This window comes from Leucoraja erinacea, chromosome 19, assembly GCF_028641065.1.
Source record: "Leucoraja erinacea ecotype New England chromosome 19, Leri_hhj_1, whole genome shotgun sequence".
In the NCBI taxonomy this organism is placed as follows: domain Eukaryota; kingdom Metazoa; phylum Chordata; class Chondrichthyes; order Rajiformes; family Rajidae; genus Leucoraja; species Leucoraja erinaceus.
The window spans coordinates 38,200,349-38,217,241 of NC_073395.1; the positions used below are offsets into that span (position 1 = coordinate 38,200,349).

The window sequence follows — 16,893 nt, forward strand, 5'->3', positions numbered from 1 at the left end:
GTGGACAGAGGAACAACTCCAGGACTGCTTGGAGTCTGTAGACTGGGCAATGTTCATGGACTCGGGAATGGACCTAAATGAATTTGCCACAGTCATTACAGACTTCATAAGGAAATGTGTGGAGGACTGTGTTCCAACAAAAACCTTCCGAGTGTTTCCTAACCAGAAGCCTTGGATGAACCATGAGATCCGCATTCTGCTTAAGACCAGATCCCGGGCATTCAGGTCTGGTGACGCAGAGGTCTATAAGAAGTCCAAGGCCATCAGAAAGGCCAAAAGGGACTTCTGCTCTAAGCTGGAGGATGAGGCGGATGTTTGGCAACTGTGGCAGGGCTTGAATACCATCATCTCCTACAAGGCGAAATCAGGCAGCTCAAACGACAACAAAGCATCACTCCCTGACGAGCTCAATGCTACGATAGGGAGAACACTGATGTGACTTCCCAAGCCCTCATTCGCCCTGATGGTATCACAGTTACAGAGGCCGACGTCATAAGATCCTTCAGGGGGTTGAACCCTCGGAAAGCGCCGGGACCTGTGCAGACCAACTGGCTGGAATTTTTACGGACATTTTCAACCTCTCACTTCTGAGGTCTGAGGTTCCCACCTGCATTAGGATCTTTTGCATCAATAATACTGTTGGCCAAGAAGAGTAAGGTGACGTGCCTCAATGACTATCGACCAGTGGCACTAACGTCTGGTGATGAAGTGCTTTGAGAGGTTGGTAATGGTGCATATCAACTCCTACCTCAACAAGAACCTCGACCCACTACAGTTTGCTTACCGCCACACCAGGTCACCGGAGGATGCAATCTCACTGGCTCGCCACTCCGGATTGGACCACTTGGACAATAAAAACACTTACGTCAGGCTGTTGTTTATAGACTACAGCTCGACGTTTAATACCATCATCCCCTCCAAGCTGGTTACCCTCTGGGGGATTTCCGGGACCTCTGGGCACCACAGGGTGTTGAATGCATCCTCAATAAGGATTGTAACACAGTTGTATACCAGGGCTCTCACAACTTTTTTTCCCTGTTGCCAGCCGGACAACCTAGGCAGCTTTTTAGGTTGCCAAATGACAGTTTAAGTGGTCATTTAAGACGGCTTGCATGATGTGCTCGGACGAAGTGTGTAGTTACCAGTCGGAATTATGGTCAATGAAGCATTCACATATTATTTCTGCTTCAAATAAAGTCACAAACTAAACATGTTCACCAATCAAGACATGATATATACCACAATGACATGCAGCAAAATTATAATACCTTATCTCAACTTTTTTTACACATTGCAATTAATGCAATTTCTATTATTTCTTCCCACTTCCAAACAAAAACATGGCTGGATTATTTAGCATATGATGAACCTGTGTCAACAAATCCTGGACCATGGTAACATATATGCTTAACCATGCACACCACAGATTGATGCAAGCATGTTTTCTGTGAAGGACTGAAAATTATCATGACATGGCCATAGCATGGGTCGTTATTGCTATTGGTACAGAAACACTCTCGCTTCCCACATAATTTATCCACAACAAAATATACAGGTTGCAAGGAAATTTCTAAAGGCATTTTATGATAATAGCTGTTAATACTGACTATACCCATCTGACTGGTTAAACATTACACTAACTGACAAGAGATGACCAAAGGACATAACTGCAGCAAATGTTCTTTTGGTAATATGTTTAAAGGTGTCAAAATGCCACCTTATCGGACATTCAGATTAGATGATTGTGTTTTGAACAGCAATGAAGATACCCAGTTTGTACGCACCCGATTAAAAAAAAAAATATTGATAAACGCTTTTTCCATCATACCCACTTCAGAATTAACATTAAAATTTCAACTGAAATATCTCCTGACCAAATTTGTGATGTATATGACTGACTGTAGAAGTAAAACATGGATAAATCCAACGTATAGTTGTGAATGTTGCTCATTAAATAACTACAGTACTGATACTCCATATTAAGAGCATTGATTTGCCTTTAACCATATAACCATATAACAATTACAGCATGGAAACAGGCCATCTCGACCCTTCTAGTCCGTGCCGAACACATAATCTCCCCTAGTCAAATATACCTGCGCTCAGACCATAACCCTCCATTCCCTTCCCGTCCATATAACTATCCAATTTATTTTTAAATGATAAAAACGAACCTGCCTCCACCACCTTCACTGGAAGCTCATTCCACACAGCTACCACTCTCTGAGTAAAGAAGTTCCCCCTCATGTTACCCCTAAACTTCAGTCCCTTAATTCTCAAGTCATGTCCCCTTGTTTGAATCTTCCCTACTCTCAGTGGGAAAAGCTTTTCCACGTCAACTCTGTCTATCCCTCTCATCATTTTAAAAACCTCTATTAAGTCCCCCCTTAACCTTCTGCGCTCCAAAGAATAAAGCCCTAACTTCTTCAACCTTTCTCTGTAACTTAGTTGCTGAAACCCAGGCAACATTCTAGTAAATCTCCTCTGTACTCTCTCTATTTTGTTGACATCCTTCCTATAATTAGGCGACCAAAATTGTACACCATACTCCAGAATTGGCCTCACCAATGCCTTGTACAATTTTAACATTACATCCCAACTTCTATACTCAGAAGTTGAATTGAATTCTGTAATAACGTGTCGACGGTAGCAGTGACAATCGAACACTGCCGTTTTAATGTTTCACGTGTTCACAACTTAATGAATCCATCTTTATCTTTATGAATTAATACAAATAACATTGGGAATTAAAACACATTTGATTGCATTCCGTTATCAAACATAGTTAATGTTTGCTCTGAAGACATTTCCAGCACAAAAGGGTCGGGGGGGGGGGGGGGGGGGTGGTTTGAATCAATGTGGAATGGATAGATGGCTGGGGGGGAGGGGGGGGGGGGTTGATAAGACAATCGGTGCAGAATGGATGGATTGAGGCAGGGGAATTAGTGTGTGTTGGTTGAAGTAGGTAAAATTGTGAGGGGAGAGCACAGAGGATGCTAGTGTGGTTGAATGGGGGGATCAATATGGGATAGATGGGGGGATCTGTGCAGGATGGATGGGGAGGATCAGCGCAGGATGAACGGGGGAATCAGTACAGGAAGAATGGGGGGTGGGGGGCCAGTACAGTGTGGATCGTAGGGTCTGTGCAGGATGAATGGGCGGATCCCTACAGGATGGAGGGGATATCACTACAGGATGGATGGGGGATCGGTGGAGGATGAATGGAGGATCAGTACAGGATGAATGAGGGGATCAGCACAAGATGAATGGGTGTCTCAGTAAAAGATGAATGGGAGGTTCACTACAGGATGGATGGTGGGGATCGGTGCAGAATAAATGGAGGGAGGGGTCAGTAAAGGATGGATCGGGAGAGCAGTGCAGGATGAATGAAAGGATCAGTAAAAGATGAATGGGGGGGATCAGTAAAAGATGAATGGGGAGATCACCACAGGATGGATGGGGGGGATCGGTGCAGGATAAACGTAGGGGGGGTCAGTACAGGATTGATGGGAGGATCAGTACAGGATGGATGGGAGGGGAGCAATGCTGGATGAATGGGAGGGGGGTCAGACAAGGATGAATTGGGTGACCAGTGTAGGATGGATGGGGGGTAGCAGGAGAATCAATGCGAGGTGGATAGGATGATCAGTGCAGGATGCATAGGGCTGGGGTTAGATGGGGAGGGGAGCACAGGGGATGTCAGTGTGGCGCTGCACTGGCAGCAGCCTCAGAGTCAGAGTCAGAGTCAATTTAATTGTCATTTGGACCCCTGGAGGTCCAAACGAAATGCCGTTTCTGCAGCCATACATTACATACAAATAGACCCCAGACACAACAATAATTACATTTAACATAAACATCCATCACATAGCTGTGATGGAAGGCCAAATAAACTTATCTCTCCACTGCACTCTCCCCCCCCCCCCCGATGTCAGAGTCAAAGTCATAGCCCCCGGCTGGCGATGGCGATTGTCCCGCGGCCATTAAAGCCACGCCGGGTGGTGCGAGGTCGCACACCGGGTCTTGGTGTTAGAGCCCCCGGTGTGCGCTCGCAGAGTCCGCGGCCATTCCAGCCGCGCGGGGCAGTGGTGTCAGGCCCCGCTCCAGGAGCTCTTCAACCCCGCAACTCGGGCGGGAGAAGTCGCCGTTGCAGGAGCCCTGAGAAGCGGTCTCCCTCCAGGGAGCCGTGGGCTCCCGGTGCCGCCGTCCACAGACCCGTCGTTGGAGCCTCCGACTCTCCGGTAGCAGCAGCAACAGCAGCAGCAGCAGCAGCAATGACAGCAGCAGCAGCAGCGCTCCTCCACCGCTCCACCCGCTCCGGACTCGGCCAGCTCCGCGACGGCAACGGTGAGTCGACACCTGAGTCCCCGGCTTCTTCCTGTTGGAGGCCGCTCCTCGTTGCGGCCTCAACGACACCTGAGACCCGACGAGAAAAGGTCGGGTCTCCAGTGCAGGGAGAGATTCAAAGTTTCCCCACCCCACCCCCGCCCCCCCACACACACACCCCAACATAAAATAACAAAAACTACATAAAAACACAGACAAAAAATAATAAAAACGCGGACAGGCTGCAGAGGCCGCTGCTGGCCAGAGCCGCACCGCCTACCGGATCTAACTGTTTCTAACTCTACCTACAGCCTGTCTGTTATTTCTATCTTTTTTTTTATTTTTTAGTTAGTCTAAAGTCGTGTGTTGAGGGAAATCATTTACTTTTCTATGTGGGGGAGGGGGGCAGGGTAAGGGGGAAACCGTTTCCCAGTCTCTTCCTGGCGGGGGCGCGACAATTTCTCCGAGCCTACCTGGGTCGCCGTTTGGAGCTCCGAAGCGCTGAGCGGTTGCTCTGGTGCGGAGAGCTTCCAACGCGGGCGGCGCTGACTGTCATCGTGGAGTCCTGGGGCGCCTTGCAGAGGGTCTCCAGCAGCAGTATCCACCCGGCACGGCCTGCGGGCTTTGGAAGCCGCCGACTCCGGTAGGAGGGGGCCGACTCTGGTGTCCACGCCGCTGAGGACGTCCCGCAGCCCCGACGTTGGACGTACTACACCCCGGCGAGCGGTCCTGGACATCGAGCTGCCCGAGCGGCAACTGCTGAGGGCACGGGGAGGCCCTGGCCACGGGGAACAATGGAGGAAGAGACTGACTTTGGTGCCTTCCCACACAGTGGGGAAACTTTGATTCTGCTGTGTGGGGATGTTTTATGTCAAACCCTATAGTGTGTTGTGTCCCTTTTTTTTATTGTATGGCTGTATGGGAATTTCATTTCACTGTGCCATCTGGCACATAGAGGCGGGAATGGGGTTCAATGTGGAATTGAGAGGAGGGGTCCCAGGGTAAGGGGGGTGGAGGGGGGCATACAAGAGAGAAAGAGAGAGAGAGAGGGGGGGAGGGGGGGGGCACAGAGGAGGTGGGGAGGAAGGAAGGTCAGCGTTCCTTGGACAACACCGGTATCATCGCCCCGCTGCCTTGGCCGTCCCTATCCACCGTCAAGTGCCGCCACCAAAGGGGGAGGCAGTTGGGACCTCCGCCAGCCAACAGGAAGGTGCGGGGCCGAGCGGTGCAGGTGCTTCAGATGGCGTAAGGGGGCCTCCCACTCCCTCCTCCTGGCCTCGGCGTGCGGGAGGGTTTGTTTTGAAAGCGGTTATCGCTGTTCGCGGCGTGGCAAGCAAAGATCCTATAGCGAGCTTGGGATCTTAGGTGGCAAGCAGAGGTCACTATCAGTGGAGGTGGAGCCGCTGCCGCTGTGCAGGGACTGTCATTCGCTCCGACCCTCCGTCACCCTGCACCTAGTATCTTTGCCCCGCACTATAGCTGATGCTGACACGAAATGTCACGTTCCTTTTCTCCAGAGATGCTGCCTGACCCGCTGAGTTACTCCAGTTTTTTGTGTCTACGGTATAAACCAGTATCTGCAGTGCCAAGCCGGGCAAAATGACTCGGCATTTAGGTTGCCCGGCGGCATTTTAGGTGCCCATTGGCACCCGGGCAACTGCTAATTTCGAGCCCTGTATACTAGTTTATTTAGGATATTTGGTTTGTATTATGGTGGTGGGTTCTGGTTTGTTTTATTGTATTGTAAATAGTATTTTTAATAATTGAATACATTTTTTAAATTACGTTTTTAAAAAAAAGCTGGTAACCAAGCTCACAAAACTGGGTTTCTGCGCATCCCTCTGCAATTGGATCCTCGACATCCTCGTACACAGACTGTTCGAATTGGCAGAAATACTTCATCCTCAGTAACAATCAGTAAGGGAGCACCTCTAGGCTGCGTGCTCAGCCCCCCGCTTTACTCACTCTATACTCATGACTGTGTAGCCGAACGTAGTGCGAACTCCATCGTTAAGTTCGCCGACGACACCACAGTCATTGGACGAATCACAGAAGGTGATGAGTTATAGAGTATAGAAGTGAGATCGACCGATTAACCAAATGGTACCAGCACAACAATCTGACTCAACATCAGTAAAATCAAGGAACTGATTGTGGACTTTGGCAGGGCAAGGATAAGGACCCACAATCCTGTTTATATCAATGGGACGATGGTGGAGAGGGTCAAAAACGTCAAATTCCGGGGCATGCATATTTCGAAGATTTTTTCTGGACCCAGCACACTGATGCAATTAAAAAGAATTACGGAGATTCGGTATGTCCAAGATGATTCTCTTGAACTTCTACAGGTGCACAGTAGAGAGTATACTGACTGGTGGCATCGTGGCCTGGTTCAGCAACTTGAATGTCCAGGAGCGTAAAAGACTGCAAAAAGTTGTGACCACTGCCAATCCATCACCGGCTCTGACCTCCCCAGCATCGAAGGGATCTATCGAAGTCACTGCCTCAAAAAGACAGCCAACATCATAGAAACATAGAAATTAGGTGCAGGAGTAGGCCATTCGGCCCTTCGAGCCTGCACCGCCATTCAATATGATCATGGCTGATCATCCAACTCAGTATCCCGTACCTGCCTTCTCTCCATACCCCCTGATCCCCTTAGCCACAAGGGCCACATCTAACTCCCTCTTAAATATAGCCAATGAACTGGCCTCAACTACCCTCTGTGGCAGAGAGTTCCAGAGATTCACCACTCTCTGTGTGAAAAAGTTCTTCTCATCTCGGTTTTAAAGGATTTCCCCCTTATCCTTAAGCTGTGACCCCCTTGTCCTGGACTTCCCCAACATCGGGAACAATCTTCCTGCACATCAAAGACCCACACCATCCTGGCCACACACTCATTTCACCACTGCCATCAGGAAGAAGGTGCAGGAGCCTAAAAACTGTAACGTCCAGGTTCAGGAACAACTTCTTCCCTACAGCCATCAGGCTATTGAGCACAACAACAAATAAGTTCTGAACTACGACAGACTATTATTATTATTGCACTATATTTGTTTATTTATTCAGCATGTGTGTATGTTACATATACACACTGAACTTTTTTTTCCCGTTATGTACTATGTTTACATATTCTGTTGTGCTGTAGCAAGTAAGAATTTCATTGTCCTATCTAGGACATATCTATATTACTAAAAGTAAGATCTTGACCACTTCCTTTTTTTCTGTTTCATGATTTTAGAAAAAACTTACGGCTGTGATTTTCGGTCAGCTTACTCAGTCCCCCTCCACTGCGCTGGACAAGAGGATTTTTCCCATCGATGAAACATAAAAGAGTTATTAATGTTTTTAAAAATGTTGACATTCTCTCTGCTGCCCCTGCTGTTGGGAGGGGGGAGGGAGTATAAAACCTGGAAGTGTTGTGTCTCAGTCAGTCTCTGCAAGATGGGGAATCTGAGAGGGTCATGTCTCTCAGTCTGAGCTGTGAGTAACACTGAACACATGTCTACTAAACTGTTAGTGTGGTTTTACTGACCTTGAGTGGCCTTAATGTGGTTTGAAAATGAAAATGTGGTTGGTTTGAAGTAAAAGCACTGCAAATGGTCGGTGGGGGTTTGGGTTGAAGTAAAAGCACTGCAAATGGTTGGTGGGGATTTGGGTTGAAGTAAATGCACTGCAAATGGTTGGTTGGGTTTTGGGTTGAAGAAAAAGCACAGCAAATGGTTGGGTCCGGCTTTGGGTTGAAGCAAAAAAGCACTGCAAATGGTTGGTTTGGGGTTTTAGGCTGAAGTAAAAAGCACTGCAAATGGTTGGTTTGGAGTTTTGGGTTGTAAAAAGCATTGCAAATGGTTGGTTGTCTAAACTTGACAACTTCCTGTTTGCCCTGTATATTGATTTTAGATAAAATGCTACCACATAGGGCTGTGATTTTTAGCCATCTTACTCAGTCCCCAACTGCTCATCAGGTGCAGAGGATTCTTCCCATCAATGAAAAATAAAAATTATTAGTGTTTCAAAAATGTTGAGAATCTCTCTCCTGTCAATGAAGGCCACATCTTTTCCGGTGGGAGTGGGGAGGGACTATAAAACCCGGAAGCGTTGTGTCTCAGTCAGTCTCTGCAAGATGGGGAATGTGAGAGGGTCATGTCTCTCAGTCTGAGCTGTGAGTAACACTGAACACATGTCTACTGAACTGTGAGTGGTGTTTGTGTGGTTTTATGGTGGTTTCACCCCGCTTGAAATGGTATGAAACTGCATTTGAATGTGGTGGCCTTGCACCCTGCATGAAATGGTATGAAACTGTATTTGAATGTGGTGGCCTTGCACCCAGCATGAAATGGTATGAAACTGCATTTGAATGTGGTGGCCTTGCACCCAGCATGAAATGGTATGAAACTGCACTTAAATTTAGTGGCCTTGCACCCTGCTTGAAGTGGTAAGAAACTGCACTTGAATTTTGGTGACCTTGCGCCCTGCTTGAAATGGAATTTCAAGGAATAGCCGTGAGTTAACTGCCAGCCCACCAGCCGTGAGTGAGCTGCCAGCACATCAGGCTTGAGGGACTGTGCTGCCACCCCAAGAATCCATTTGACCCACAATGTCCATACTAGTCCTCTGGAGACCAGCCCCTTCAGCCCACAACACCCATACCAGCGCTCCAGAACCCCCCCCCCCCCCCCCCCCTGCTTGAAGTGGTAAGAGAAACTGCACTTGAATTTTGGTGACCTTGCGCCCTGCTTGAAATGGAATTTCAAGGAATAGCCGTGAGTTAACTGCCAGCCCACCAGCCGTGAGTGAGCTGCCAGCACATCAGGCTTGAGGGACTGTGCTGCCACCCCAAGAATCCATTTGACCCACAATGTCCATACTAGTCCTCTGGAGACCAGTCCCTTCAGCCCACAACACCCATACCAGCGCTCCAGAACCCCCCCCCCCCCCACTAGGCCAATTTACATTTACACCAAGCCAATTAACCTACAAACCTACCAACTCTGTGGAATGAGGATGGAAACTGAAGATCTCTTAGAAAATCCACGCAGGTCACGCGGAGAACGTACAAACTCCGTACAGACAAGCACCCGTAGTTAAGATCAAATCCAGGACTCTGGCGCTGGAAGGCAGTAGCTATACCGATACGCCACCGTGCCGCCCAAATTACTAGCCAGTTAATAAAATGTATAGTCTGAACGAGTGAAGATTGGTCAGTCTGAAGAAGGGTGTCGGCCCGAAACGTTACCTATTTCCTTCGTTCCATAGATGCTACTGCACCCGCTGAGTTTCTTCCAGCATTTTTGTGTACCTTTGTTCTTTATCTTGTTCTTCTTTATCAACGATGATACTTACTGTTCAGAATTGTACTCTTTATTTGATGATCTGGGATGCCAATTTTTCGGCTCTAGCCCATGAAACCATTTTATCTATCAGTCTTCTAATTTATCCTTCTACTTACTATTTACTTCAGGTTCTGCTCTAGCACTGGTAGACTAGCTTTTTGTCATAATTGCACTAAATCTAACTTTCCTACTCTCGAAACAAACTTGGAACTCCAAAGAAAATTGATATTCTTCAATGTGGAGGAAGGAACTGCAGATGCTGGATTAAACCAAAGATAGACACAAAAAGCTGGAGGAACTCAGCGAGTCAGACAGCATCTCTGGAGAAAAGGAATAGGTGACATTTCAGGTCAAAACTAGTCTGAAGAGGGGTCGAGACCTGAAAAGCCACTTATTCGTTTTCTCCAGAGATGCTGTTTGACCCGGTGAGTTACTCCAGCTTGTTGTGCCAATCTTTGAAATTCTTCAATGTTCCTCTACCAGAATAAGGAGCAAGAAATTGTAAATTTAGCATCCTTTTATTATGTATTTATTTATTCTATCTTATTATAAAATCAAGCTCTGTTACTTGTTCAAACTTCAAACATCTGAGGTTAATTTTTTTCTTGTTGGCAATGAAAGAGTAATGCAAGAGAATATTGAAGCAGAAAAGTTCCAGGTGGGAGTGAGGTTTATCCAGTGTATTGCAAACCTTCATTTTTTTTTTAATGCACACACCTTTATTTCAACCTTTAGAGCCAGAAGGGAAATATTTACATACAAAATTGTACATGTAGTTCATCGTAGGATCCCCTCGGTCATGACTGACTTTGGGTGATGGATCCTCGTTGTTGGCTGCTTGCTCCAAACCTCGGCTAGAGCAGCGTCGCTTACAATGATGTGTGGGCGAGCCTGGGCGATGTCATATGGAGGACAGGCAGCACATCCCACCTCTCCACGTCGCTGATCGATCCAAAGGAACAGCAGGGCCGTTACAGTTTGAACTACAGAGGATGTAGTGGCAAATTATACTGCCATCAGGACAAGCTTTGTATTTGCCTTATGTGACATTTGAACTGCAGGTATCTCCTCACTCATACACCGCAGAGGGTAGTTGAGGCCAGTTCATTGGCTACATTTAAGAGGGAGTTAGATGTGGCCCTTGTGGCTAAGGTGATCAGAGGGTATGGAGAGAAGGCAGGTACGGGATACTGAGTTGGATGATCAGCCATGATCATATTGAATGGTGGTGCAGGCTCGAAGGGCCGAATGGCCTACTCCTGCACCTAATTTCTATGTTTCTACACAGTAGTTAAGATCAAAGCAGAGAGATAATACTATCTTTACAATTTATTGTTTGATACGAGATTGAAGCCCTCGCCCATGAGCAATTTTAAAACAAACTCACCCATTTATTATTTGTTTATTATTGTTCATAAACATATGAATGCCAAGTACTTGTGAATAATTGATCATGCATTTTTTGAATTATTTATATTCACCTGTGTATGGTTGCTGATAATATCCAAACTTTTAATTTCCTCAGTCTAGCTTTTATTTTTTATTTTCGACTCATGCCGAATTTTATAAAAGGAAAAAAGAAAGCTTTGTTTGTGTTAGTACAATAATTTTTAGTTTATAATTACAATAGTCCTGTGATCTTTTGGCTATGAATGTAGTTGGTAGAATATAACATAGCAAAATGACGCAACATTGGTTGAATTTTCCAATTGTGTACCCTAGTGTGATTTTGGCATTTGGCCTTGTGTTATATGACAAATAATTAACTATGTGAAATGGTTTTTTGACAGTTTGTTGCAGCGTGCCCACTTTGCTGGAAGCTTTACCTAAATTTTTCAATTGAACAATGAAATGCTCACTCTACAGACATTCATGCAGCATTAAAAGTAACTCTGCCAATTTCTTTTTTGTTGCTAGCTGTAACTTTAATTTCTACTTGGCATTGTAGAGTAGCCTTTTTGGGATCAGTATATTACAATACTGTTGGTGCTGGTGTCTCTCCAGCTTTATGTAGATTCGATCAAATGTGTACAATTAAATCTAAAGGCACTGCAAGCAATCTCAGGTCATCAAGATCATGCAAGATAAAATTCCTTGGCTTTGAACTAAACGTTTTGCTTAAGTTAGTGTTTAAAACGATATTGTACTTGGGAATCCAATGCTTTGCTAATGCTAAAGATTCTGGAGAAAAAAAAGGTAGAAATTGGTTGGCAGAATAAATGGCATTCTCCTTTGTCTTCTGTAATTCCCACAAAGAAGCTGGTGGAGTGGTAATAAATTTAAGCATTTATAAAGGTCAGCAAATGACAAATTCATTGGGCTCTTGTTATCTAACAATGAAGAGTTATGGTATTGCTTTTACTTTTGTGCCTTGGGAAAGTTGATCTAAACTTGTAAATTAAGTTTCAGAAACATGTTTTTCCTTTATAGCGTTACTGTGTATATTTTTAATTTTACTATTACACTAATGATATTGCAGGATGCCAAAATTACTGGCAAGTCATGTTTCACACTCCTTTTGCCTATTCGACTCAACTAAATCCCATTCCGAGATTAACCACGTTTGTACAGAAGGCAATGGTTTTTAATCATATAAATGAGTAATATTTAATTCCTTAATACTGCTTTCTTTTGCAATGTGCTTACTAGTTTTAATTTGTTTTCTTTCAGCCAGTAAAAGCATATGAAATAAAAAACAGCCCACAAGATAAATCATCTGTGTTTGAAATATCAAAAAATGATGAAGAGGCAAGCACATTGAAAGAAGCTTTATCATCACAAAATTCACGTTTGGTTGAACAAATTCTGAACTCGGGTAAGGAAAATGCCATGTAATAAGGATTTATTTATTTAATTTTCCATGCAATTTACTGCTTGGGGCTGGGCTGCTGCTTGGGGCTGGGCTGCTTGGGGCGGGGCTTGGCTGTTTTGGGACCCTCCGAAAATCCGATTGGATACCTCCGCTGGCCACCCTCAGCTCCAGTAAAGACGCGACGGCCCAGGAGGGGGCGGATCATCCCGGGGACTGACAGGGGAAGAGACTAATCCAGTCGGCGGCACCGACTGGCAGGAGAAGAGTTCGATCTGCGCACGCGCGGTTTTTAAGATTTTTAAAACTCGCTGACTTTTACGAAACTCAACTGATCGAAATGAAACTTGGTGGACTCGCAGCACAGGAGAACGGTGAGTGAACTGGTGAATAATCGTAGCGCTATCGCAAACCGTTTTTGCGCAAATAGAAAGACCGCCAAACCGGATGATAACAAGATCAGGTTCTGTATAGATTAAATAATGGCAAGGAATAAATAATGTTTGGAATTTGTATCATGACTAAAATAACTGGTTAATATTTACTTGAAGACAACCATTACTGATCATTTGAAATCTAGATCAAGAAAAAGTTGCTTAAACAAAAATTACATATATGAACATAACTTAGGAGCAGAAAAATGCCATTCATTTGGGAGCCAGAAACGATACCTGCTGTGCCCACTAGTTGGAGCCAGTCAAACTGCGAAGACCTTATGCGTGAGAAGGAACTGCAGATGCTCATTTACAACAAAGATTGACACAAAATGCTGGAGTAACTCAGCGGGTCAGGCAGCATCTCTGGAGAGAAGGAATAGGTGCGACCTGAAAAGTCACCAATTCCTTTTCTGCCTGATGCTGCCAGACCCGCTGAGTATCTCCAGTATTATGTGTCTATTTTAGAAGATCTTAGTTATTTTTACCCTAAATCCAGTTTTCAGTCTATGCCATATAATACTCCCAAGTCTTTCTCAAGTTCATAATCACCATTAACTGTGTGGCTGACGTGCCAACCTGTGATATTTCCAGGTTTTCTTATGGCATAACATTTAAGTGGGAATGTAAGAGGGGCAATGACATAAAGTGTTTTAAGGGGATGTGAACAAGCTAAGTGAGTGGGTGACAAACAGTAGATAGAATACAACATGGAACAATGTGGTTTCCCCTTCAGAAGCCATTCATTAAGGGTCACCAACCTCCTTCGCAGGACCTTATTGAATGCCTTCTGAAAATCCAGCTACACATATTCATTAATTCTGCTCATCTACTCTGCTAGATACATCTTCGAAAGACCCCAGCATTAAATTCACACAATGGTTTTGCCAGTTCTACTGTTCATGGGGACATTTACAAGATTTGGATTAGTTTAGTTTAATTAAATTTAGATACATCATAGAAAAATGTCCTTCGGCCCATCGAGTCCACACCAACCATCGATCACCCGATCACACTAGTTCGATGTTACCCCTGGTTATCATTCACTACCTACACAGGGTTAATAGTAAGATTAAACGAGAACTTACCAGTTTGAAGTTTGATCTGTATTTTATGAGGAGTTACGATGAGGGATTACATGAAGACCCCGTCCAGCACGGATGTGCGACATACTTCAAAGCAACGGTGTGGAATCACAGAAACAACACAATAATTGAAATAAACATAGTAAAGATAAGGAGAACTAAGTTACTAGTTGACCTCTATAATTGAGGGTGGGAGCGGAGGGCACGTAATCCCTCATCGTGACTCCTCATAAAATACAGATCAAACTTCAAACTGGTAAGTTCTCGTTTAATCTTACTATTTTACTTCGGAGTCACGTGAAGATTTTAAAGCTCTGTGATTTCAAACCGTGTAACAGTTCATACTTCACTCGCTGCCTAAGTCATCCAAGGGAGAACGTATGTTATCGTAATCAACCATGAATTTGTTTATAAAACAATAATGGTATTTATTTGAAAACATTAACAAAGAAAATAATGCTCCCCTGGGCTTAAATTATATGTTTGCAGAATCCAAAATTATTTCTGCAAATAAAACAGGTTCTGCTAACGGCTTGTCATAGAACGTTTGAAAGGTTCTCTCCATGGACTACCCCGCTGTTGCCAGGATGTGGTCTAATGGCACGTCCATTCTTTTAGCTGCCGACATGGCTGCTGCCCTGGTGGAGTGAGATGTGTAAATGTCAGTATCCACTCCAGCAGCTCCCAGTACCTGTTTGAGCCATCTAGAGATGGTTTGGCTCGACACCCGACCATGTGTGTTTTTTATGGCTGACCCATAGAGCTTTTTCTCTCCCTCGGGAATTTTTAGTTGTGTTGATGTATAACAGCAAATGAGTCATGACACATAAACGGGGGTCAGGTGGGTACGCCTGGAATTCCATAATAAGACCTGAAGTTCCTGGTGAATGTTATTTGGTCTGGTGTTATGACCACGTTGTCCAGTCTGAGTAAGTGAAGGGACTGGACCCTTTGTGGTGAGACTAGCGCCATCAGCATGACCGTTTTCAGGGTTAGCTGTTCCAGAGTGAGGGATCTGGCTGGTGACCATACCCTTCGGTATGTCAGGACAACACTGACATCCCAGATCTTGGAATACCTAGGTCTTGGGGGTTTTGAATTGAAGATCCCTCTCATTAATTTGATCACCAGCGGATGAGACCCTATGGCCTGTTGTCCAGGTGCCTGTTTTAGGTAGGCTGACAGTGCACTTCTAGCACAATTGATAGCGTTATAGCTCAGACCTTCATCGTGGTGAAGGCTGGCCAGGAACTCCAGTACATTTGTTATGGTGGTTGATCTGTATGTTGTCCCTGTTCTCGAGCAGTATGTTTCCCATTTTCTTATGCTCGAGAGGTATTGTTTCTTGGTGGAAAGTCAGTGAGATGCTGTCATCATGTCCATGGTCCTGTTTGACAATCCCAGGTCCAGCAAAGGTCTTTTTAGAATCTGCAACCCAGTAGGTTAATTCTGTCATGGCATGGGTGACTTTCGCGTGACACAGGGTGAATCAGTAGATCTGGTCCACTGGGAATGGTCATTGGTGTTTCAATGACCCTGTCAAGGACCACTGGGAACCAGTGGGCCAGTCGGGTACTACCAAAATGCCTGAAGCTGAGTCCATCTGCATTTTGCGTAGTACCCGACTGATGAGGCAGAAGGGGGGAAAAGCATAGAAAAAATAGTTCCCCCAGTCCAGCGCGAATGCATCCATCGCCGCTGCCTCAGAGTTCCCAAGCGACATACATTGGTACCTGGTGATTCAGTCAGGATGCAAAGAGATAGATATCTGGTGTGCCATATTGCTTTGTAATTTCAGCAAATACTTTGGGGTTTAACATCCATTCGGTGTTATCATTAAACTTGCGTGACCTGGTGTCTGCCACTGTATTTAGCTTACCTGGTAGGTAAGTTGCTGATAGCCAAATATGTATATCGACACACCATTGCAAGATTGTGTTGACCAAATTGTCACATGATATCGATTTTATCCCGCCCATATGGTGCCCCATCCAGGTAAATTTTAGGTATCTACGATGAACCTTATGAATAGGTACTGAATAGTAGGCATCTTTTAAATCGATGCTTGCCATAAAGTATCCTTTGGAAATCAGCTGTTTGGCAGTCACAAATGTTTCCATTTTAAAGTGTATATACTTAACGAAAGTATTCAATGTTGTTAAGTCAATGATGATGCGACATCCACCATCTTTTTTGGTTTTGGTAAATATATTTGAAACAATTTCCAAAGGTTCTTGTTCAGATTTCTCAATGATACCCTTTGTAAGTATCCTCACCAGTTCTGCTTGTCCCTCCAGTTTTTCTTTTAGTGAGAGGGTAAAACCCCTTTGGGGTGCATGCTGAACTGGTGGCATGTTTTCTTGAATAAATTCAATTTTGTATCTTCGAATACTGTTAAGTATATAGCTATCAAGTGTGAAAGTCCTCCATGCTTCCATGAACAGGTGTAGTCTCCCCCCTGTTCGAAGAGAAAATTCGGCAATAGGTCATTACTTGAATTATAGAGAAGAATGGGGCTTGCCTATGGTTTCAGATCTTTACGTAGACCATGAAATAAACATCTGATAACGCACAAAATATCGGTGTATTAAATTGGCATTGTGTCCTCTTAGAGTGTAGGAATAAAGACACATGACACCAAAGAGCTTATGATTTACCTCTTTTGTTAAATCATAAACATAAATTTGAGGTATTTCAAGCCAAGATTACAATTCAGTAATTTCCCTCAAAGTTGAATTGCAGCATTTATTTTCCAAGCCTTGTTCAGATGCTGCGCTATCTGTTCCACATCAGAAGCAAATACACTGAGCATGTTCTAACACTTAAAATTCATTACTGTAAATTTAACTCTGCCAACATTTTAAATCTGCAGTGTCTGTATTTGCTATATAAACTATGAAAATAAC

At 44.6% G+C, this 16,893-nt stretch overlaps 1 protein-coding gene across 1 annotated transcript in view; it reads left to right on the forward strand.

Annotated features, from left to right (window-relative positions):
- Positions 1-16,893, forward strand: part of asz1 (ankyrin repeat, SAM and basic leucine zipper domain containing 1) — an 88,712-nt gene that overhangs the window by 12,503 nt on the left and 59,316 nt on the right. Inside the window, exon 2 of the mRNA XM_055650853.1 lies at positions 12,330-12,474. Coding sequence (XP_055506828.1) covers positions 12,330-12,474 — 145 coding nt within the window. The remainder of the gene's footprint in view (positions 1-12,329; positions 12,475-16,893) is intronic.